At 39.5% G+C, this 24,138-nt stretch overlaps 1 protein-coding gene across 1 annotated transcript in view; it reads left to right on the forward strand.

Moving 5' to 3' along the window:
- The window catches only part of LOC137197421 (echinoderm microtubule-associated protein-like 6), a 97,151-nt gene that overhangs the window by 43,390 nt on the left and 29,623 nt on the right, over positions 1–24,138 (forward strand). The window contains exons 7-25 of the mRNA XM_067610822.1: positions 354–427; positions 2,267–2,394; positions 3,930–4,067; positions 4,183–4,324; positions 5,136–5,250; positions 5,688–5,900; positions 5,990–6,157; positions 7,343–7,449; positions 10,568–10,686; positions 11,075–11,261; positions 11,406–11,511; positions 12,644–12,737; positions 13,524–13,624; positions 14,510–14,712; positions 19,174–19,285; positions 20,571–20,698; positions 21,878–22,019; positions 23,338–23,490; positions 23,578–23,709. Of these exons, the coding sequence (XP_067466923.1) occupies positions 354–427; positions 2,267–2,394; positions 3,930–4,067; positions 4,183–4,324; positions 5,136–5,250; positions 5,688–5,900; positions 5,990–6,157; positions 7,343–7,449; positions 10,568–10,686; positions 11,075–11,261; positions 11,406–11,511; positions 12,644–12,737; positions 13,524–13,624; positions 14,510–14,712; positions 19,174–19,285; positions 20,571–20,698; positions 21,878–22,019; positions 23,338–23,490; positions 23,578–23,709 (2,562 nt within the window). The remainder of the gene's footprint in view (positions 1–353; positions 428–2,266; positions 2,395–3,929; positions 4,068–4,182; positions 4,325–5,135; positions 5,251–5,687; positions 5,901–5,989; positions 6,158–7,342; positions 7,450–10,567; positions 10,687–11,074; positions 11,262–11,405; positions 11,512–12,643; positions 12,738–13,523; positions 13,625–14,509; positions 14,713–19,173; positions 19,286–20,570; positions 20,699–21,877; positions 22,020–23,337; positions 23,491–23,577; positions 23,710–24,138) is intronic.

Here is a 24,138-nt window from a genome sequence, read left to right on the forward strand (position 1 = left end):
ATACAGATACAAATACAAATACTGGGCTCTCTGCACACCCCTAGTTTCCACGATTATCATGAAAATTAAATGTATCCTCCACATTCAGTAAAATTAATTTGAATGATCTCTGCTCTCTGAAAGACTAATGAAGGATTAATCACCTAATCATTAATTACTGATACATTTATTAGTGCCGAATACATCTATGGTTCAAAATGTGGAATAGAGACCAATCACGAGGAGATACTTCTGTCTGATATGACTCTGAAGGATCAAAATAAACACAGAGGGACCATTGTGAAATGTTTACTTGCCTACATAAATCTTCTCTTCCTCCTCCTCCTCCTCCTCTTCCTCCTCCTCCTCTTCAGGTCTGTCTATTCGCAGCGTCTGCTGGCGAGCCGACCGGATCCTGGCGGGAACGCAGGACAGCGAGATCTTCGAGGTGAGGGAGAAGAGACATTTTTAAAGTTTTATTTTGGTCCGGTATAAACGCCTCCTGCTGAATGCTGACTCCTCATTGGCTCACACACAGTTTACCTCACAGTAACCAGTTAGTGACATTCATAACGCAACAAAAGCATCACATCACACACTCATCACTTCCTTTTACCCTTAAAATACCTTATGAAGCACCACATAGAACATTTATATTACTACTAGATGTGTTCAGACCGAATACACCTCACATTATTCATATGAATTTGACTGCTGGAGACATTCACCTGGATCTCCAGTTTCTCTAAATGTTTTCCTCCAGTTTTTCTCCTTTTTACGGAAGCCCTGAAAGGCAAGTGAGAATTTTTTTTTTTCTAGAAATCCAATTTCTAAGTCTGATCTTAATTCCTTTCTCTCTTGTGTTCATGAGTTAAGAACAAGTAAAAAAAAAAAAAGGTTTTTCCAGGATAATCTTTCTAAGTTCCATAAAAAAAATAATTAAATAAAAAAATTCATCTGTGAAAAGGTGGGAATAAAAGTTTTGCCAAGCAAAAAAAAAAAAGTTTTGCCAGGATCAGTTTTCTAATTTTTCGTGTGTTAGAAAAACTGTTTTTTATGGAACGAAGTAAGACTTAGAAATTGGATCCCCAGAAGAAAGATTTTTCTCGCTTGCCTTTCAGGGCTTCCATACATTTTTTATTTTTTTTTTAATTTATTTTTTTCAATCATTATTTATTTGAACAGTAAAAACAAAGCAGCATAAAACAACACAACAAAAGAGAAGAAACAAATTGTGCAGGTGAGATTTAGAAAAAAAAAACCCCCCCAGAGGTTTATGGTAGTAATCTCACCATCACCATCTCTCAGGTACAAAAGTCATGTGATCTGCAAAAATAAACAAACAAGCAACCACAGAATCAAAAGCAAACATAAAAGTAGGCAGCACCAACCAAAAAAAGAAACATTTCTCTCTACATTTTAATGTAAGTACACATTTTCAAAGTTGACACCTTTTCGCATCAGTTTGTGCTGACCAGGGCGTCTTTACACTTGAGGTGGTTTCAGTTAAATGTTAATAAACACGTCGTGTCTCATGCTTCAAGTCACTGCAGACAACTTTCTGTAACCTTAACTAAGGGCTGCCAGTGTCTAAACATAACCATAAAACTGTTTAATATTGTTGTAGTTGCTATTAGCTGATATTGACTCCAAGATTGGACGTTTGGGAAGTAAAAAACTAAGTTGTCATTGAGCATTTTACTGATATGTTCAGTATCAGCATTATTGCAACTTGCCAGATACGTTAATTAACAACATTTTCTCATTATGTTGACAGAAAACATAATTCATTCAACATCATGTATCCCCTGAAATGTATTTGCTAGTGCGATTTATTGGTATATAAATGTAATGTCTAGGAGAGGTGTGTGTGAAACCTCTCAAACTGCTTCCAGTATTTACAGAACCAGACAATCCAACAAACCTGTAAAATAAGGAACATATTTACTCTAAATCTGATTATGTCCACACAGACACTATGTCAGCACGGATTTAAGGTTTTGCAGGACAAAAGAAATCCGACAAACTGTTGTTTATTCAGCATTTCAGTGTGAAACAGGTCCAAACTACACATTGAAATATAATCATGTAAAAACAGTTTTAAACTAAATTTAGCTGGTTTCTGGATCTGCAAATCACCAAACCAGTGTCTCCTGGGAGATGCAGTTATGTTATGATTCTGTCTGTGTTCTAGTTATCCATCATGCAACTTTAGAAGTTAATTATCACGTTTAATCTCAGTTATAAATTGTTTTTCCAAGACTTCCGTGTGTTTGTGTCTGTCCAGGTGATGGTGAGGGACCGAGACAAGCCGCTGCTGATCATGCAGGGACACAGTGAGGGCGAGCTCTGGGCGCTGGACGTTCACCCCAAAAAACCTCTGGCTGTCACCGGTAGCGACGACCGCTCTGTCAGGTCAGATTTACATACATACTGGGAGCTGCCCAGTATAAACCACAGGCTGCTACAGGTGCACGCTACCTGCTCAACCGGAGGGATTATATTTAGTTTTCTTGCTCGAGAGCATCATCTATGGTGGTTACTGACAGGGAAGAGCTGATTTCTAGTGCATCTGCTCACTGTTTTCTCTCAGTGTTACAGGAGATTCCTCTGGGGCCAATTATATACAGTATGAAAACAAACACACACACACAGAGGTGATAATGAAAGCAACACAGATGCAGATGTGGTTGCGGCTGTTTGCTGACTTTACTTTTTCTTTTCTAATTATTTTTTAATTGACACTTCTGTGAGCTGTTAAGCTTTACAAATTTTGACGGCACAAATGCAGTTAACAATAATGATAACGGTGGCAGATTTAACTGTGGTTATTTTTGAAACAATTAGTCTTTTATAACACACAGGAGGCAAAAGCAGCTTCTCACAGTGCTATTTAAAGATTAGTACAGCAACACATTAACTACCACTGTCTTACATGTTCTTGGAATGAAAATGTTTTATTTCTTAAGGGAACATATTCAGCTTTTTGTGGTTTCTGTTATTTATATCCTGTTCTGATGTTGGATGTTAAACATGATCATAGTACCAAGACTCGGTGCCTGCAAGTCAAAACTCAGGGCTTCACTAACAACGCTTTTTTCTGCCTTGCTGACGTCGGCTCGTCACACGTGTCCACAAATGGCCGTCTGTTCTGTAGCCTTTGGTTGCTGCTGATCGGATTCCGGCTTGAACTTGTACAGATGGATTTAAGAAACAAGAAAAAGGGTTTATGTAGCCCCCAGAAGTCGGCCGAGACAGGGTTAACCGATCAGAAGAGAGTGGGCTCATTGGGTAGGGGGCCTTAAAGATAAATAAGATAAATAAGGAGTTTTTAACTGTAAATCATGCAAATATATTCCAGTAGATATACAGAATATAAATATAGAGCTAGAAATGTGCAGAATAGGTGCCCTTTAAATCAAGAGTGTACTAAGCAGCAGTAAAAAAAAACAGCCATTCATTACACTTTACATAAATAAATAGCAGTAAATTCATATTATAAGTGCATGAAAGCAGCAATTAAAATCAGAACTCTACATTAATTTTAGTTATTTAAGACACACCAACAATTATTCCACATTTCAGTCACTTTTTGCTCTCTATTAATTCTTGCCAACATCTTTTCATAAGAAGCGGTCCTGATCATTTCGTCCGTCCGTTCTTTCGATTATGCAGTTTTTAGAGTATCTTCTGTCCTGCCCTCGAGGACACAGAGCTGAGGACTCGACAGCAGTGTGGAATCCAGCCAGTTTCCTAAGTAATGTAGAGTTTTGTGCCAGAACGGGAAGACGAACTTTCCCAGACCATATGTACAAAAGATGCTCCCAAGTCTTACATGATCTTTAAAATTCAGGATATGTGAAGCTTCAGGTTACAGTAATGGAGAAATACCTCTAAGTGTGTATCTGACTAAATATAGCTGCATCTGTGTGTGTGTGTGTGTGTGTCAGGTTGTGGAGTCTGGTGGATCACGCCCTCATCGCTCGCTGTAACATGGAGGAGGCGGTACGGAGCGTGGCGTTCAGCGTGGACGGATCCCAGCTGGCTCTTGGCATGAAGGACGGATCCTTCACAGTGCTGAGAGTCAGGTGACACACAAACACAATTCAATAAACAAATCAGACAAATAAAAAGAAAAACTAAAACATGAACTGAAGTGCAACAACATGGTATTAACAGGATATTTGTCTCCCTCCGTCTCAGAGACATGACGGAGGTCGTTCACATCAAAGACAGGAAGGAGGTGATCCATGAGATGAAGTTTTCTCCGGATGGAGCGTATCTCGCCGTCGGCTCCAATGACGGACTTGTGGACATCTACGCTGTCGCCCAGAGATACAAGAAGGTAGGGGTGGAGCCATATCAGCCAGCTAGGAAACACACAGATGTCTAAAACTAACTTAAAGAGGACATATTCTGCTTTTTGTGGTTTTCTGATGTTAAACATGGTCAAAGTTTCAGAACTTGAGGTGAACGTATGTAGAAATGCTGCCTGCAAGTCAAAAGTCAGGGCTTCAACAACAAAATCAATACCTAATTTTTTTCTACCTTGCAGATGAGCCAACATCGACTTGTCACACATGCCCATAAACGGCTGTCCATTTTGTAGTCTTTGTTGCTAAGGCGGTTGCTAAGGTTTTTCATCTGTTGTTCACTCTCATATTTTGGCTCCAACATGTACGGATGGATTTGAGAAGTTGACATTTGGAGTAAAGAAGGAGAAAAAGAAGTGAAATCCTGCTACTATAGTTTGTTTACGTAGCCTCCAGAGCCGGAGGAAGCTTCCTGAAAGCTGACCAATCAGAACAGAGTGGGCTCATCAGGAGGCGGGCCTTAAAGAGACAGGAGCTAAAACGGCCTGTTTCAGACAGAGGCTGAACTGAGGGGCTGCATAAAGGACCAGTAGAAGATAAATAAGGAGTTTTTAACTGGAATTCATGCAAAAATATTCCCGTAGAGCCTCAGAATATAAATATAGAGCTGGAAATATGCAGAATATGAGTCTTTAAAGAAGTTAGAAAACAGCTATCGTGTCTCTTTTGCTAAAATGCATGATGTATCATTTTATTCTCAGATGAAGAACAACAAAAAACTTCCTATGTATAGACATGATTTGAGTTCAGTTTTGTCTTTTTGTTCTGTTTGTCTGTCTGCAGGTAGGAGAATGCAGTAAATCCACCAGTTTTATCACACACCTGGACTGGTCTCTGGACAGCAAGATCCTGCAGAGCAACGACGGAGCTGGAGAACGCCTCTTCTACCGGATGCCCAGTGAGTCTCCACATTCACGCCTTCACCCTCACGTTTCTCAAATGTATTTAAACATTCAGGAAAATGAAGGAAGGAGGAAAGAAAGAAATCAGACAGAATCATACCACAAAAAAACACACAAGACTGCAGGAGGCTGTGTGTGTGTGGTGCTGATGTAGCAGACTGTTCATTGTCTCCACACAAGATTTCACACAACACACAACACGTCCACCAACAGAAACCCACTCAGCTTCGACTCGGAACAGATTCAGTGTGGAGGATTAGAATCTGCACCATCCACACATTTCCTCTGCTTGTTTCTGTCTGTCGCAGGAGATTGTCGATGATAAAAATCTGCAAATAGGCTGGAAATAGGAACATTATCTACAGAAATGACAAAGTGAATTTAGTATTTCGTCGAAAGTTAACTTCATAATTCTCCTTTCCCGCCGCTGCAGTGGGGAAGCCGGTCGTCAGTAAGGAGGAGGTGAAAGGTCAGCGCTGGGCGTCCTGGAGTGGCGTCCTGGGCTCAGAGGTCAGCGGTATCTGGCCTAAATACTCAGATCTAACAGAGGTCAACGCCGTGGATGCCAATCACTCTGCCGCCGTGCTCGTTACCGGGGACGACCTCGGCCTCGTTAAGCTCTACCGCTTCCCCTGTCTCAGGAAAGGTCTCCATCTTTCTTTTCTTTTATATCTTTTACACTTTAACCTCGTTGTTTTGTTGTTAAACGTGAGTCGTCTCTTTTTTTCCTCCAAGGAGCCAAATTCAAGAAGTACATCGGCCATTCTGCCCACGTGACTAACGTCCGCTGGTCACATGACCTGCAGTGGGTGCTGACCACGGGTGGAGCCGACCACGCCCTCTTCCAGTGGAGGTTCCTTCCTGAGTCTGTGATGAACGGAGGAGTGGACGTCAACATACAAGGTAGGGAAACGATGGAGAGTTGAGCAGATGTAAACAACGCTTCTCTAGTTGGTTTCAGGTCTCTTTGAGAGGCTCCAGTGGTCTTTGCTGTGAATTGGTGTCCCTGAAGTGGTTCCAGGTTTTCTTAATCTGGCTGTAGAGACCCCCTTTTCATTCCTCCTGTTCAGACAGACCATTAGAAGATCTCCTCATATTGCACTTACAATGTAAGGCTGCCACACATTAAAACAATACAAGGGGCTGCAGTGGTGGAGACTTGTGTTTAACGTACTGGTGAGACAATGAAATACAATCCAGGAAGTGTAGTTGGACCTACAGATAACGCATTTAAAAGGATTATCAGAAGCCAAAACACAGTGCAGTGGTTTGTAATACTCAGACAGGATTTTACAACTCCGTTCGTTGTGATGATTGCAAGGTAAACAGCAGAAACACGGCGTTCACTTTGCAAAGTAATCTATCAGGAACGTGCATGTTTGCATGTATGTGATTGGCCGATGCAGACGTCGGGTTGTGTTGCAGCAAAAAGTTGAGTCTGGTTCAACTTTTTTGCTGGATGACCGCTGTTGTTTTTTTTGCTGAGCCTTCTGTGTTGGCATCCTGCTGCATAAACGCATTGACCCGTTTCATCTGAATTTCATTCACAGAGCTGATGTCGGTCTGAAGGTCTAAGTGATGGAGGACAAAATCCACAGTCTGAAGCTAATATGAAGCTTCAGCGTCCAAATGAGTCAAATCAAGTAGATATCTTTCAACGTTACAGTCTTTTTAGTGCCAAAGTCCCTCTTTTTGTTACTATACTTCCACCTGCAGCTCAACAGGGAAACACTGTCCGAGGAAACACAAAGAGGGAATTTGATGCTAAAAAGACTGTAAATGTGTCAGATATCCACTTGATATGACTAACTCAGACTGCTGAAGCTGAATATAAGCTTCAATCCTCTCGAATGCACGTGTCGCAAATATGTTTTTTCTTTAGATTAGTTAAACATGTCAGAATTAATTTGAGAGGAAATGATATTGCTGCTGTCCTTTAAAGCCAAGATGATCGTGAATGAGTTGTCCATTATAATCATTCATTCCTTTGCAGAGCATCGTGCGTGCCTGACACCAGGAAGTAGAGATGGCCAAATTTGAGGTAATTTGATTAAACTGAGCTTTTGTCTGTCTGTCTCTCCTCTTTAGACAGTCACGGAGACTCTAACAGTGAGGAGTCAGACAGCGATGTGTCGGACGTCCCGGAGCTCGACTCCGACATCGAGCAGGAAACACAGATCAATTATGACAGACAGGTATGACCTACACATAGAGGTCCCTTCCTCTCTGCCTAATCAAGTCTAATCTTTAAGGCGCTTGACTGCCGCAGGTCTCAGATCTGTATGTCAATATGTCCACCAGTGAATCCGAATGGACCTGAGCATACGTGGTATCAGCTATGATCATGTGATCACAAGCACTGCGGGAGAAAACGGTGCGTTTAGAGGCGAGAGGAGAATTTAAACTGTAACATGAACAGAAAAATGGAGGTTTTCTTTGCCAACATGAGGAACAAGTTAACGTTAATGTGTTAGAAAAGGGTTTACACCTTTAGTGTTAACGGGTCAAATTTGACCCGTGTTTGAATTCATTAACAAGCACTGAAAAAAAACTAATTATCATCCAGAAACATGTTTTATCTGCTAAGTGACTTGTTATTCAACCATAACCACAATATATGTTTACTTACTTTGATATTTTATGTACCTTAGACCACATTTAACTTACAATCTACAAATCGTTTTTAGTTTAAAAAAGGCCAAATTTATCTATTTTATTGCTTATGATGAACAGAACAGGAAAAGCCCAGGAGAGGCTCATGATAAACAAAATAATTCCCAAAATAACTTGTTTATATTTTTTTTATATGTTAAAATGAGCAATTATTGTTATATCTGTTGTGTTATGGCTCAAAATTGACTGCATATACTATATATCAATCACACAACAAGTGTCATTCTCAGTCATGGTGTGTGTATATGTATATGTGTGTGTGTGTGTGTATGTGTGTGTGTGTGTGTGTGTGTGTGTGTGTGTGTGTGTGTGTGTGTGTCTGCGTGTGTGCATGCTGAGCCAGATGTGTGGTGAGATGTGAGAAATAAAGCACGAGAAAGCCTGTTTGGGATCATATTTGCTGCGTTCCACTCTACAATTGAATTCAAGTCAATATGCTTTCTTGGCATGGAGCATCATTTTAATATTATTACACAATATTATTATACTATCTTTTATAGGATTTTATTACTATTATTTTTGTTTTGTTGTATTTTTTGTTATTCATGATGGTTTGGCATCATTTAATATGTATTTCTCTGCATAAACAACCGGGTCAAATGTGACCTGTTTTTTTTAAATAGGCATTTAAAAAAAAGAAAAAAGATCAAAATGTGTTTCATCATATTCCATAGGCCATGGTGGAGGATGTAATGAAGCCTTGTTTTGATCAGAAAAAATGAAAAGTATGTTTGACACATCTAAACTTGATAACGGGTCAAATTTGACCCTAACACAATAGAAGGGTTAAAGGAGAAGAAGAAGGAGGTAAAACCAGCTGTTTTATGCAAATAGTTGACAAGGAAGAGAAAAAAGTTCTGACAAGTGAACTGAAACTGAACTTATTTTAGGAAAATCAGTAGATTTATGCTGTTAAATGAATTTTGAGTCTCAGATTTTAAACAGGTGAAAATAGGAGTTTCAGTTATTTATATAGATTTATACATTTATAGTCCTCGGGTCTATTCGAGTCGGGTCTGGCTGTGTTTGAATCAGATCAGGTTTTACGGATCGAGTGCAGTGCATGAAGACCTCAACCTACAAATTAGCTACAACTATGTAGATTAGTTGCCATGGCGATCCACAGTCGCAACCTTTAGCTGGTCCAGAGTTGTTTCAGCAGAGCAGCTTTGGACATCTGCTGATTGTGTTGTAACTATATCAGCTCCTCATCCATATTCCCCATCAGCCAGAGAGCAGCGGGGGGGCTTTGTGCAGTTGCCATGGCGATAGTAAAAGACGCCTTATCTGCACCGCCAGCCGCTGCCGGGCGCACGTCCCTGTGAATACTGTTTGCAGGGTGCAACAATGTGCTGTTTGGAGATAGAGCTCGAAGTGTGTGCGTGACAAAGACAGATAGAGAGAGAGCATGTTTGTTTATCAGCGGCTCCAAAGTTTAATTGGAAAGAGCAGGAAAACATGAATTTGTGTATTATTTTATTTATTGTATTCTCATATCCTTGGCCTGCCCTTCTTCTCGTCCTATATTCCTTCCATCAGACTTTTTTCATTCTCACTATATGTATTTTTCAGTTAATTAGTGACACTAGTAATAAATTTTTAGCTCACATTCACTTTGAAGCACCTCAAATGAGATGGAAATGTGTTTTTATACATATATAGATTATTAGGACATTAAAATGAAAAGTTGAATAGTAAAAAAGGGAAGATGTGTTTGAGCTCAAAGCCTTCAGGCATCAATGTTAAGCTCTCTCCTCCCCAAGGTGAAATAGAAAATGTGTGTTTTTGATATATTTTTATCACGCAGTGAGGAGAAATCAGTGAGTCTGGATTCCAGTCACAGTTAAATGGTCTGTACCTCACAGTGCTGATCCGCCGTGACGCTTCAGAAATATTCCCGTTTTGTAAATGGAAAGCAGAGTGAAAGTAGAGTGCTGCCAGTCCCCCCCCCAAAAAAACCTCCTGGGAGCAAAGTCTCTCCCTGTGAAAAACTCTCAGACAGCTGAAACACGCCGACTCACTCTCGGCACAATCATTTCCATGAAAAATGAGCAGGCTGAGGGTGTAAAACCCAGCAGACTGTCTCAGTTTTATGTTCTAATTAACACAAAGATTCATGGACAGATTTACTGAGAAAATGGGGTTTTTTTTTTAGTGCAAATGTGCACTGAGGTTTTCATTGAGTTTGCGGCTGCGATAATCGTTAGTTACAGCTATAATAAGACAAATCAATGATGCACAAAATAATTACAAGGCAATGCAAGCAGCAGGTGGAAGGTGAGATGGTCAGAATGTTAATTCAGAGGAAAATGCAGCCAAACACACTTGAATGTCAAAAGAGAGAAACGTCGCTGCAGCCTGAAGGGATTTTACAGTTTATTGATAGTCAAGTTCAAAGTCAAGTTTAATTAAAACAAAACTCCACCTGTTCTTTTGTGTTACAGTAATCAGATATTGTGTTCATTCATAAAATCCTTATTGTTTCTAATAATCTGTACAACCAAGTATGTTGTCTGTCTGATATTTGGGCAGATAGGAGTGTTTACATTCTCGCTCCCAACTCTTCATCAGTATGTCCCACACTTTCATATTGACCATTAATGATTTAATTATGAGACATGAATGTGTGTGTATTCACAGGTGTATAAGGAGGACTTGCCTCAGTTACGACAACAAAGCAGAGAGAAGAAACAACAAGTTGGATCTTTAAAGAGACAACGAGGTCCAGACCAGGGTCTCCGGCTGCAGTTTGTGCACGGGTAACTCATCAGTTTATCTATATAAGCTGTTTGACACATGCACCTCTTTATGTGAGTGTGATGTCAGCTTTACATGTTGGTCTCATGCCTGAATAAACATTTGAGTCACTTTTATGTAAGAATCTGTAAAAGATGAGAATTTTAAGCTCTGTGATTGGATGTTTCTTGCCAAAATTCATCCAGGGAGTCATAGTTATCTCTTACCTTGAAGCTTTTATGTCCTCATTACCTTACCTTACCTTTTGTACTTATGATTCAACCAGGAGAGTTTTATGTTTATAGATTACAGCTTTTGCTGCGACACACAAACTCCATTCAGCTGCTTCAACTAGTAGAGATCTCTGCTGTTACTGTGTGTGTGTGTGTGTGTGTGTGTGTGTGTGCACAGGTACCGTGGTTACGACTGCAGGAACAACCTGTTCTACACTCAGGGCGGGGAGGTGTTGTACCACGTGGCGGCAGTGGGCGTGGTCTACAACCGGCAGCTGCACAGTCAGCGCTTCTATCTCGGCCATGATGACGACATCCTGAGTCTCAGCATCCACCCGCTGAAGGACTACGCTGCTACAGGACAGGTACGCACACACACACCCAGCTGAATGAAATGTTCCTAAGATGACGGATCAAATGTTACACCAAGATTTTTAGTCGCAGGTTTAATTAATTGGCATAAATATGTTGAATTATGTTGATAATAATGATGTAATGTGTGTGTTCAGGTGGGGAGGGACCCGGCCATCCATGTGTGGGACATCCAGACGCTGAAGTGTCTCTCTTTGCTGAAAGGATTTCACCAGAGAGGAGTGTGTGCTCTGGACTTCTCAGGTACTTTATTTATACCTGTCAGGATATTTATATGCAGCAGCTCGCCATACACACACACAGTAGATAGGAAAGAAAGAAAAATACTGTTGATCACAAAGATCAAAATACTTTTAAAGTTATAAGAAAACCATATGTGGAATATGTAATAAATAACTATAAAAGTCTACCATTTTGGTCTAGTGCACACATTGGCCATGTTGCATTATTTGATTGGCATCAGTGGATAAATTAGCAGCAGTTAAGTCCAGTATGAGCGCCGACAGGTCCTTTATCCTCCATCGTGTGTGTCTTGGTTGAAGTTTTAGTTGGTGTTGAGCTCTTTTGTTGTGTTGTATCAAACTGCACATGGAAAACTGAGGGCAAGGTAGTATTATTCCATTATAGGAGTATTGTAAGAAGGAAACCACATTAGAAGCAAGACGTGAATAGAACATAAGCTCTATGGAAAACTATCATGGAAAGCTGGGAAATGGAAATAAAAAATATTCACATTTGAGAAGCTGCTACAAGAAGGTTTTTGGCATTTTTGCTTAAAAAATGACTTCAATGATTAATCAATTATCAAAGTTTTTGCCTGTTATTTTTCTGTCAATGAACTAATCGACTTATTAACCATTTCAGCTCCATGTAGGGGCACAACAATGAACTTTTTGGTCCTACAGGAGATTAAACTGGCCATTTGTGGGGATTGGTTGTGATAAAATTTCTGCTTATCAGAAAAGTTGACAGGATAGTGGCATATTCTAGCCAGTTTATATGCATCAGGACAACACTGGTGTTTGAAATTACACAGAAAAACACCAGGTGTGACTTTCTTCCATCTAGTCTTGTTATTTATTAAACAGCAGGTAATAGATAGCAATTTAAAAATCACACAAACTGCCAAAGTATTAAGTCTCATATGTAGAAAATCGAGACATTAAAGTAAAGCACCAATCCTCAAAGTTATACTTAAAAACAATACTTTAGTAAAGGTATTTTCTATCTGCTGTCTATTTGACTCTGAAGTACCTCAAAATATTCCTCTTGGTCCTCCAGCTTGAGTTTTCCTTCCTGTGCTGTTAAAAATGGCTCCGATGTGAAGAAGGCAACAACCTCCTCCTGATATATTTTCTCTCTGTTTCTGATCCAGCTGATGGAAAGAGTCTGGTCTCAGTGGGAGTCGATGACGGACATTCAATTATAGTCTGGGACTGGAAGAGAGGAGAGAAACTCGCTACTGCCAGGTACTGTAAATACTACTGTAAATTACTGCCAGGTACTGTAAAAAAAAAAACTACAACCAATATTACTGTAAACTACTGCCAGACACTGTAAAAAAAAAAAAAAAAACTACGAACAATATTAATGTAAAAAACTACAACCAATACAACTGTAAATTACTGCCAGGTACTGTAAAAAACTACAACCAATACTACTGTAAACTACTGTAAAAAACTACAATCGATACAACTGTAAATTACTGCCAGGTACTGTAAAAAAAAAAAAAAAAAACTACAAACAATATTAATGTAAAAAACTACAACCAATACAACTGTAAATTACTGCCAGGTACTGTAAAAAACTACAACCAATACAACTGTAAACTACTGTAAAAAACTACAACCAATACTACTGTAAATTACTACCAGGTACTGTAAAAAACTACAACCAATACTACTGTAAATTACTGCCAGGTACTGTAAAAAACTACAACCAATACTACTGTAAACTACTGTAAATTACTGCCAGGTACTGTAAAAACTACGACTATACTATAAAACTACTACCAGTTGCTGTAAAAAAACTACAACTGATACTACTGTAAACTACTGCCAGGAATAGTAAAAAAGAAAATCCACTGGCTGCCTTGACTGCTTGAGATGGAGGAGAGAACACCTAACGACTACTGTCTTATACTTTAAACTACTGGCAGTATTTATAGTTTAAGTACAGTAAAAGCCAGAGTACATATCTTCTTTTATGTGTTTATCCGACTGCATGTAATTGTGTGTATGTGTTTTTTTCTGCAGGGGTCATAAGGAGAAAATATTTGTGGTGAAGTGTAATCCCATGCTGATGGACAAACTGGTCACTGTGGGAATCAAACACATCAAGTTCTGGCAACATGCAGGTAAAACCGCAGGCAGGATGTTTCACTCTGGGTTCAACAGCATCTGCAAAAGAAAATATTCTGAAACAGTAAAATGCAGTAAAAATGCCCCGTTTAATTGCACTTAAACCCTAACCCTAACCCTAACCCATTCCGTACCAACAGAACAAACTATCGGCATGGAAAACCAGTCCAGACCAACAGCCTGTGAACTTCTGGCACAGACTCCTGTTCTGTGTCAGTAGTCGGTAAATTATTGCACTGCTTCCATAGCCAGTGCCAACCATAAAATCAATTTTAATTTGCTGCCCTAAGTGAAGCTCTTTGTGACAAGGGTTCTGAAAAGTGCTCTATAAATAAAAAAACATTATTAATGTTATTTTAGGATGTTAATTTTTATTTAAGAATGTTAAAAGGGGATGTTAGGTGGACAGAGTTAATACAATCAGGTGTATTACAGTAAAAAACTCTCTAATTTCTTTCAGGAGTCCACGTTTAGGGGTATATTTTATTTTACCATTTTCTGGTGTTGTACTCACAATTTGTGTTACATGTAATTCCCCACTTGTTCACCATAAAGTTATTTATACTTTACTGTCCTTTGCTGACATTTTGCTGCTACAACAGCCAGTGTCCCACGAGAGAATATCTAACTCAGTGTTTCCTCTTGTGTGTAACATCTGTGAATTCTTGTGACCTTTAGGCTCATGAAACCCAAAAAAGTCTCATTTATTTTCCAGAATTAATATTTTAAGTTTTTTCTTACAATATGGGCAATATTTGACTGCAAATAATCTGACATTGGTGGATATCTCTTGTTATTTGTCCTCAACTTCATGTTAATAGCTCCAACAGTGATCAAGTTTTTAATTCTTCTGATCAAGCATTTCTCTCTTTGTCCTCCAGGTGGTGGTCTGACCTTCAGGCGTGGTGCGTTCAGGAGCGTCAGCCGACCGGAAACCATGATGTCGGTGTGTTACGGTCGCAGTGAGGCGCTGGTGTTCACTGGTGCCGCCACTGGAGATGTTTACATCTGGAAGGAACCGCTGCTGCTAAAAACAGTCAAAGCGCACGATGGACCGGTGTTCGCCATGTTCTCCCTCGACAAGGTGAGGAGGGCAGATGTATGTGTGTGAAAGAGAGAGAGATGCTTCTACATGATCTGCTTCATGAATCAGGAAAGTCAGCAGGTCCAGCTGAAATGGGAATATAGCACATTAATCCATCTTTTGTTTTAATGCCAAAAGATCGTTGTGGTTGTCTTTGCTTAGACCTCTCAGACTTGAAGGATGGATTAACAATTTTTCAAGTGTGTCTTAAAACAACAGTCAGGAGCCAAAATGAACAGTGAAACATGTTTTTCTTGCTGTAATCATTCCTCCTGTTCATAATGACCATTAGAAGATCCCTCCATAATGACCTTACAATGGAAGTGATGGGGGGACAAAATCCACAGTCCTCCTTCTGTGCAAAAATGTATTTCAAAGTTTATCTGAAGCTAATATGAAGCTTCAGCGTCCAAATGAGTCAAATCAAGTAGATATCTTTCAACGTTACAGTCTTTTTAGTGCCAAAGTCCTTCTTTTTGTTACTATACTTCCACCTGCAGCTCAACAGGGAAACACTGTCCGAGGAAACACAAAGAGGGAATTTGATGTTAAAAAGACTGTAAATGTGTCAGATATCCACTTAATATGACTTTTAAATAACTGTGTGGACACACTGTGGATTTTGGCCTCCATCACTTCCATTGAAAGCACATTTGAAGGATCTTTTAATATCCAGTATGAACAAGAGGAATGATTACAGCGAGGAAAACCTCTTTCACTGTTCATATGGGCACTTGACTTAAGACAGACTTGAAAAACTGTGAACTTATCCTTTAAAGGGCAAAAAAACCTGTAAACCCAATTTATGCCATTTGTGTCAAATGTTGTACCATTGTCATTGTCACCACCATGTGTCATTCATGGTTAAACAATCAGTCAGTTCAGATATCATGTTTAGATGTTTCTTAGAACTTCATCTTGCCTCAAAATGATCAAATTAAGAATTGTTCTTAAAAGGGAACATATTCAGCTTTTTGTAGTTTTCTGTTATTTATATCATGTTCTGATGTCAGATGTTAAGCATGGTTCCAAAACTTGAGGTGAACATATGTAGAAATGCTGCCTGCAAGTCAAAAACCAGGGCTTCAACCTGCTCTTAATGCTTCTTTTGCGATGTCTATTTTCCCATCACATGACCACAATCAGCCATCTGTTGTGTTGTCTTTGTGCTGAGGTTGTTCCACAGGCTGTTCACGTTGTCCACTCACATATTTCAGATCTTATTTGGGCTTGAACATCTATGGATGTATTTGAGAAGTTTATATTTGGAGTAAAGAGTGAGAAAAAGAAGTGAAGTCCTGCTACTATAGTTTTTTTATGTAGCCTCCGGAGCTGGGGGAAGCTTCCTAAAGCTGACCAATCAGAACAGAGTGGGCTCATCAGGAGGCGGGGCCTTAAAGAGACAGGAGCTAACAGCCTGTTTCAGACAGAGGCTGAACTGAGGGGCTGCATAAAGGACCAGTAGAAGATAAATAAGGAGTTTTTTTTAACTGTAAATCATGCAAAGATATTCCAGTAGAGCCCCAGAATATAAATATAGAGCTGGAAATGTGCAGAATATGTGTCCTTTAAGTATCAAAATTAAACACTGACTGCCATCTCTGTCTCACTACTTTTCTACAAGTAAACTCTGTTTTCTACTCATTCAAATATTGATATTAGTGAGACAGATAATGTTGAAAGAATCTGATGAAACACAGTGTATCATCTGTGTAACAGTGATATTTGACATCTTGCTGAATAATAATGTTGCCCAGAGGGAGCTGACATATAAAGAAAATAGAAGAGGACCCAGAATGCTTCCTTGAGGAACACCATAATCAATATCAAATGTCTGTGACATGACGTTGCCTAAAATAACAAAAAAATAATAAAATGCAACGATCAAGTGTATCAGCCCTCAAATCTTAACAAAATTGTCTGAAACAATCGAAATTCTCTGGTACTTTTCTACCTTTAACAAAGCAGTCTTGGTGCTATGGTTTCTATGGTGAATTTTGTAATATATTGTTAGTATTGAAATGATTTTGTAGCTCGTCAAATACAATCTTCCCCAGACTGTAATAGCTGTATAGCAGCTCTTTATTCACAATGAGAGAGTGGCTGCAGCTCATGTGAGATGATTGTTTCTATTCTGACCTGAATCTTCCAACAACACACCCCTGCTGACTCTCAAATGTCAGATATTAGAGGTTTCTGCTTGCATATGAACACCACAGCTCAACAATAGAGTCATGAAGTGTTTTTTCCCTCCACAATATCCTCAGTATTGCTTATCATAGAAATTCAGGACTTCCTTGGATAATTTAATGATCCTGTAGGTTTATATTATGACCACCAGTTTCAATTATTTCAACTTTGTTTTATGAGAAATCGTGTTTTTGTCCGTGAACATCGGCTAAATGCTCAGAATCTAAATGTAGGAGTGAGTAGACGTGTAGTAGATCTTTCTTTTTTTTTTTTTATTGTCATCATTTCTTCCTCCATCTGTTCTCCTCTCCCTCCCTCCCTCTCTTCCTCTCTCTTTTTTTCCTCTGTTCAATGTTTTAGCTCACTCTCTCCATTCAGTATATGACTCTCTCTGTTTATATAACAGGATTTACTGACAGATGAGCCAATAGAGAGGCTGGCAGGATTTACCAAAAAACTCCTTTAAATCCGCAAAACCTAATTTCTTTGTCAGTTCATATCTGACATGATTTTTTTTTTTTTTTTTTCTGTTTTCAGAATAACTTGATCCTCCTTTGTGCTTTCATGAACATACTGCAGCTCCTGTATGTGAACAGTGACTGGATAAAGTCTAAATTACAGTCTTTCCACAAGCAAAAAAACATCTTATCATAAATGTTGCCTCTGCGCTAATCTACTAAAATTGTCGTTTAATCACTTATTAAAATGTAAAGCCAGCAGCGTCACATAGACATTAGTGTCTCAGTTATGTGTTTGTGCATGTAAACAACATATTCTAGTATCAGGAATATGGATAAGTGGGAATGTGGATCCCGGGTTTGAGAGACCCAAATATTCTTTTTTCTTTGACAGAAACTGGACACGTGAACACCGAATCCTTGTTTCTGATCACTGTCAGTCAGTCTAATACAACGACCCTGCAATAAATCTCACCTTCATCAAGGTTATAATGTTCAGTTTTTGTTTAATCTGTTTCACAGAGGCGCCGATTCAACGTATTTTGGAGGCTGTAGTTTGTGTTGCTGTTGAATTGTAATCGGTTATATCGTGTCTTTGAGTACATTGAAAAGTGCTCTATTAATAAAATGTATCATTATATATTGAGGTGTTTTTTCCCACTCATTGATATGAATGAGGTGGATGAAAAAAAGATGAACCAGGAGAGCTCCAACTGTGAGTCAAATGACATCGTCTATGAGATGAATGAGTTTCACGTAGCAACAGGACTCACGGAAACTGCAGGTTGAAAATACCGGATACGCTCTTTATGAGAAACAAATGAAACGTATAATCATCAACAACAGAAGCATCACTTCTGCTTTTAAACTAAGAGAAAACAAAAGAAAAAAAAGAGACTAAAGAAGATTCAAGACGATAGATCAGAAAAAGGTCGGGTTCACAATATTTACAGTGAAGGTGTCTAAATGAGGTTTTTCCTCGCTGTAATCATTCCTCCTGTTCATACAGGATATTATTCCTTCTTTGTGTTTCCTCGGACAGTGTTTCCCTGTTGAGCTGCAGGTGGAAGTAACAAAAAGAGGAACTTTGGCACTAAAAAGACTGTAACGTTGAAAGATATAAGACAGTTTAAGCTTCATATTAGCTTCAGGTTGGTCGTTCTAATGGATGAAAAGGCAAGAAAAACCTATTTCACAAACTTAAAATATTGTGGATCCATCCGTTAAGTGAGTTATGAGGCAGTAATATTACATGAAGACAGAAAGTACAAACAACTATCTATTAGAGCTGAAAATTAATGTTTTAACTCAGCAATATATTTTTTTTTATAAATGAATGATTGTATTATTAAGAGTGTTCAGGGTGGCAGAGAATTCTGGGCTTTAGTGGAGGATTTCTACACTGAAAAATGAAAAATAGACTCTTTGAAAACACATCAATTGTGTGAATCTTCAGAGGAAACAAGACTGACATCAAAAAGATTTTAAGATCTAAGACTGAGTGGGAGGACGAGAGAGAGACAGAGAGAGAGAGAAGAAAACCTGTCAGGAGAAGACGACAAGACTGAAGGATGTCGACACACAGCAGAGGAAAGAAAAGAAGGAAGGAAGGAAGGAGGGAGGAGATGGAAATGTGAAATCTTGACATGTTAGGTCCTGTTATCCTGAATGAATAGTGCATGAGGACAGCTGACATGTTTATGCTTTGTCTTAGCGGAGCAAGAATCTGCTCTCACCACTTACCCATTTCACTTTAAAGTAGTAATAACTCAGAGAAATCAATAAATAAATAAGGGAAATAATTTGTTTTCAGGGCTTCGTGACGGGTGGGAAGGACGGCGTGGTGGAGCTGTGGGACGACATGTTTGACCGTTGTCTGAAGACGTACGCCATCAAGAGAGCGGCGCTGTCTCCGGGCTCTAAAGGTACACACACCTGTTACCACTGCACGCCTCACCCCAAACTAACCACAACTTTCCAAAATGTCCTTTATTTCTGGAAACTCAATTTAAAAAAAAAAGTCTCAAAATATCTTTTCTTCCCAAATATGTCTTTTCTCTTCTTTTCCCCAAATACTTCCTGTCTTCCCAAAAATGACCTTTTTTCCCCTAAAATTTCATCACTTTCCAGATTTCCCTCACTTCCCAAAAATGTCCTTTCTTTCCTTTATCCAGTCACACAGATCGTTTGCCTGTGTTGAAAACATGTGGACATTCAGGCTAGTTGGACATTTTTCATGTACAATACAACTCTTGTGTAAATTGATGACATTTCTAAGTAGCCCAACTTGTCCTTAATATAACAGTGTATGGCAGCCTGGCTGAGACATGTAATGACTTTGCTAAAAGCCTGTAAATAAAAAGGAGTTGTCACGTACAGTCTAACTATCCAACACTGCCATCAGGTGGCCACATGGTGACAAACACCTCAGTCTGTAAAATATCTACGCATGAAAGCACTGAAAATAGTAGTTTGACGAAAAAGTCCCATCTCAAGGCCCCTTTACCAGCTTTTAACTGTCAAGAATGAACTTTGATGCTTAAAGTTGCTGTAATGATATATAACAGTGTTTAATGTGTTGGTTGTGGTTCGTAGTGATGAACCTACAGAGAATTATCAGTGACTCTGCAGCTCCTCTCGGCTTTATGGAGCTTTATAGCGAGTTTCAGCTCATTGTTTATCTGTCTTTACTGTTCTGGTTCACTCAGCGCTCTCATAGCGTCGTTTTGGGCCGCAGCAGGCAGCTGTTTTCAGAGAAAAAGCTGTAAAAAGCCACTGTACACTACCACAGGTAGCTGTAGACTAGCTGGTGAACATAGTGGAGCATTTAACAGCTAAAGAGCCAGATATTTCCCTCAGGAGTTGGTAGAGAGTTAAAAACAGAAGCTAAAAGAGAGTGAATATTGGACTTACATTCACCAGGTGGACAGAAACACGACTCCACATGAATGATAATGTTGCTCCGTAACTGCTGGATGTGGAAATAAGCAACTGTTCGCTAACAAGTTCAACATATCAACTTAAAAGCTGATGATATGTCAGAGTTGTGTTCACTACTGTTTCTGATGAAAACAAGTGGACAAAAAAAAAAAAAAAAAAAAAAAAATCAATTAATGCAGGTTTAACTGCTGCTATGTGTGAAATCACAGCTATTAGATTTAACAGATTGATCTCCATGACAACTCTATGTGTGTGTGTGTGTGTGTGTAGGTCTGCTGCTGGAGGACAACCCGTCCATCAGGGCCATCACTCTGGGTCACGGTCACATCCTGGTAGGAACCAAAAACGGGGAAGTTCTGGAGATCGACAAGACCGGACCCATGACCCTGCTGGTGCAGGTGGGGATGCTGGGTGTGTGTGTGTGTGTGTGTGTGTGTGTGTGTGTGTGTGTGTGTGTGTGTGCACCTCAGGGATTCTTTCAATGTCTGGTAGTCTGGTACGGCACCTGTTGCCATGGTGATGAGAGCTGTCTGCTGCAGATCGATGAGCAGTTGGACACACACATACACTCACACGTAAAAAAAAGGAACAGATCAATATTCTTCACACTTTTCACACATTTAATATGTATGTGTGTGTGTGTGTGTGTGTGTGTATGAAGTGTGTGATATTGACTGTGTGACTCACTTGAGTGCTTTTAGATGTTGGCGTGCAGTGATGTGTTTGTAGCCTATTTCTGTCGTTGTGAGGACCAATTTCAGGTTAAACCATCATAGTGAGCACATTCCTGCATTGTGGGTCTTTACTACTTCAAAGGGCTGTTTGAAGGTTAAGACTTGGTTGGGGGAGGGGGGGTTGGGGGGTGGGTGGGGGTTCGGGGGCTGTTCCTGGAGGGAGAGATATGAGGTGTGAGCCGCAACATGCATCAAAACCCGTACTCCTTCTTCTTCTCTGAACACACAGACATGATACACATATTTTTTTAGATTCAGTGTGACTTACACTTCCCAAGGATGTCATCATCATCATCATCATCATCATCTGTGATGTTCATTGCAAATAAACCTTCATAAATTTAAGACGACTGTAACTTCAGAACTTCCTTCACATTTTCAAGTTTTTTTTCAGTACCAGAGTAATCCAGTGATAGTTGTCTGTACATCTATAGCAGAAGCTGGTAATAGCTAATTCTGCATACTTTTAATAGAGACTTTTCTTGCCATAATGTAAACAAATATAGGCCAAAATCTATGGTAACCTTATACTTCCTATTTACATCCTGAACGCATTATGGGAACCTTATTTCTAAAACTGAGAGCATGATTTCCCCCTAAATTAAAGTAAGACAAGGAATGAAGAATAATAACTGGATTGACAAAATCCATTAAAATTAACATTTTTCAATGTTTTTATGACATCACTAATGAAAACTAAAAATACCAACATGTGTATAAATTCAAAAGTGTGTGTTTGTGGATGTGTGTTTCACATGTTAAATGTCTTTACAATATGTAGTAAATGTACGTCTTCCTATTGATTAATGTGTTTTTTGTGTGTTTGGGTGTGTGTGTGTGCAGGGTCATATGGAGGGGGAGGTTTGGGGTCTGGCCTCCCACCCCCTCCTCCCAGTCTGCGCCACCGTCAGCGACGATAAAACCCTGCGACTGTGGGAGACGTCAGCCAATCACCGCATGGTGGCCGTCCGCAAGCTGAAGAGAGGTCAGATAAAAAAAAAAAAAAAGGACCAGACCGCAAGTTTTACATCTTTTTGTCCATTAACTGTAAATCCTGAACATATCACATTCCTGCTTATTATTATCCAAATTGTCAGTTGTGTCCTTGCTGATCACATATCTTTGTGAAGCTTCATGTAGGAAAACATCCTGCAGAAGTGATTTCCCCCCCACAACAAATTGGTCATGTAGTAACAGGCCTAAATTTAACAAATGTGTATTTTAAAAGCTTGTTATATTATCCATTGTGTCTAATCTTCATCTGAAAAGTAACTAAAGCTGTCAAATAAATGTAGTAGTAGAAAGTACAATATTTCCAAAATTGTGTTTAACTACAGTACTTGAGTAAATGTACTTATTTACTTTCCATCACTGGATATTTCACATCGAATTCAGTTCATTTGAAATGGAATCACCTCAGTCAGTGGATAAATAACGTGCAGGTCGCTCATATTGAGTTCAGCTTGAACCTGCAAATTTGTACCGTCAGCAAACCATCTTGACAGAACTGACCACTGAGGGGACGGAGAGTCCAACATGGAAGAAGCTATCGTAGCTTTTTAGCCATGTTGCATGATTCACTTTTATTTAAACTCCTTTATCAGAGTAAAAACTATTCCACAAATGAGCTGGTTTGCAGAGACAGGAGTTTTTTGAATACGTCTTTTGAATAAACTTTGCAAAGTTATTGTCCAGTTAATGACCAAGCTAAGCTAACATGCAAAATATTTGCTTTATTTTCCCTTTTAAACAACTTTTTATTGAACAATATTATGTGCAATGGTGAACAAAATGCCATGAGGAAGCAAACAGAACAGTAGAGAGAAAATAGAGAGTTATTGTGACTGATTAGTGGGTTAGTGATTAGCTGCCAGCTACAGCAGTTCACCAAACTAGCGCTGCGAGTAGTCACCATGTTAACCAGACCTCCACTTATTTCACGTGGAGGAGCAACTGTAACCACAATGTCTGGATTTCTATTTCTACACTTCTTCAATAAACAAGATACAAACATATAAATCAGACTTGGAGTTGGTGGAAGGTTGATTTTTGCTCTCTGGATGGAGCTAGGCTAGCAGTTTCCCCTGCTTCCAGTCTTTGTGCTAAGCTAGGCTAAAAACATCCTGGATGCACAGAGATGAAACTGATATCTGAAACTCAGAGGATGTTTAATCTAGATAAAAGGAAGTGGGGTTTCACAAATCAGAAGAGAATAACATGTAACTCATCTTAACTAACTAAATTATTCATTTACAATAACGTATGTAAGATAAGTAGCTGACTTATGAATAATTGTGTTCCAGGCGGCCGCTGCTGTGCCTTCTCTCCTGATGGGAAGGCGTTGGTGGTTGGTCTGAGCGATGGCGGTGTGCTGGTGGTGAACGCTGACACACTGGAGGATCTGCTGAGCTTCCACCATCGCCGTGACGCTATATCTGACGTCCGCTTCACCCCAGGTACACACACACACACACACACACACACATTCCCATTGACATTACTGTGTTTCTAACTTTTAATCTAACTGTGTCGTTTTCACATAGACACAGGTAAATACCTGGCGGTGGCGTCACATGACAGCTTTGTGGACATCTACAACGTGCTGAGTAGTAAGAGAGTGGGGATCTGTAAAGGACCGTCCAGCTACATCACACACATCGACTGGGACGCTCGAGGTAACACACAATGCTCTCTATTTTTACTAAAGGAGACATATTCTGCATATTTCTAGGTCTATACTTTTAATCTGGGGCTCTACTGGAATATCTTTGCATGATTTCCAGTTAAAAAACTCCTTATTTATCTTCTACTGCTCCTTTATGCAGCCCCTCAGTTCAGCCTCTGTCTGAAACAGGCTGTTTTAGCTCCTGTCTCTTTAAGGCCCCGCCCTCCCGATGAGCCCACTCTGTTCTGATTGGTCAGCTTCAGGAAGCTGTGTCAGGAAGGCAACATCAACAAACCATGAAACAAAGTATAGTAGCAGGATTTCACTTCTTTTCCTCCTTCTTAACTCCGACGTCATCTCATCGGGAGAGTAAAAAACTATCACAAACGAAGCGTTCGGGGCAGGTTGAAGCCCTGACTTTTGACTTGCAGGCAGCATT

This window comes from Thunnus thynnus, chromosome 14 (assembly GCF_963924715.1).
Source record: "Thunnus thynnus chromosome 14, fThuThy2.1, whole genome shotgun sequence".
Taxonomy (NCBI): domain Eukaryota; kingdom Metazoa; phylum Chordata; class Actinopteri; order Scombriformes; family Scombridae; genus Thunnus; species Thunnus thynnus.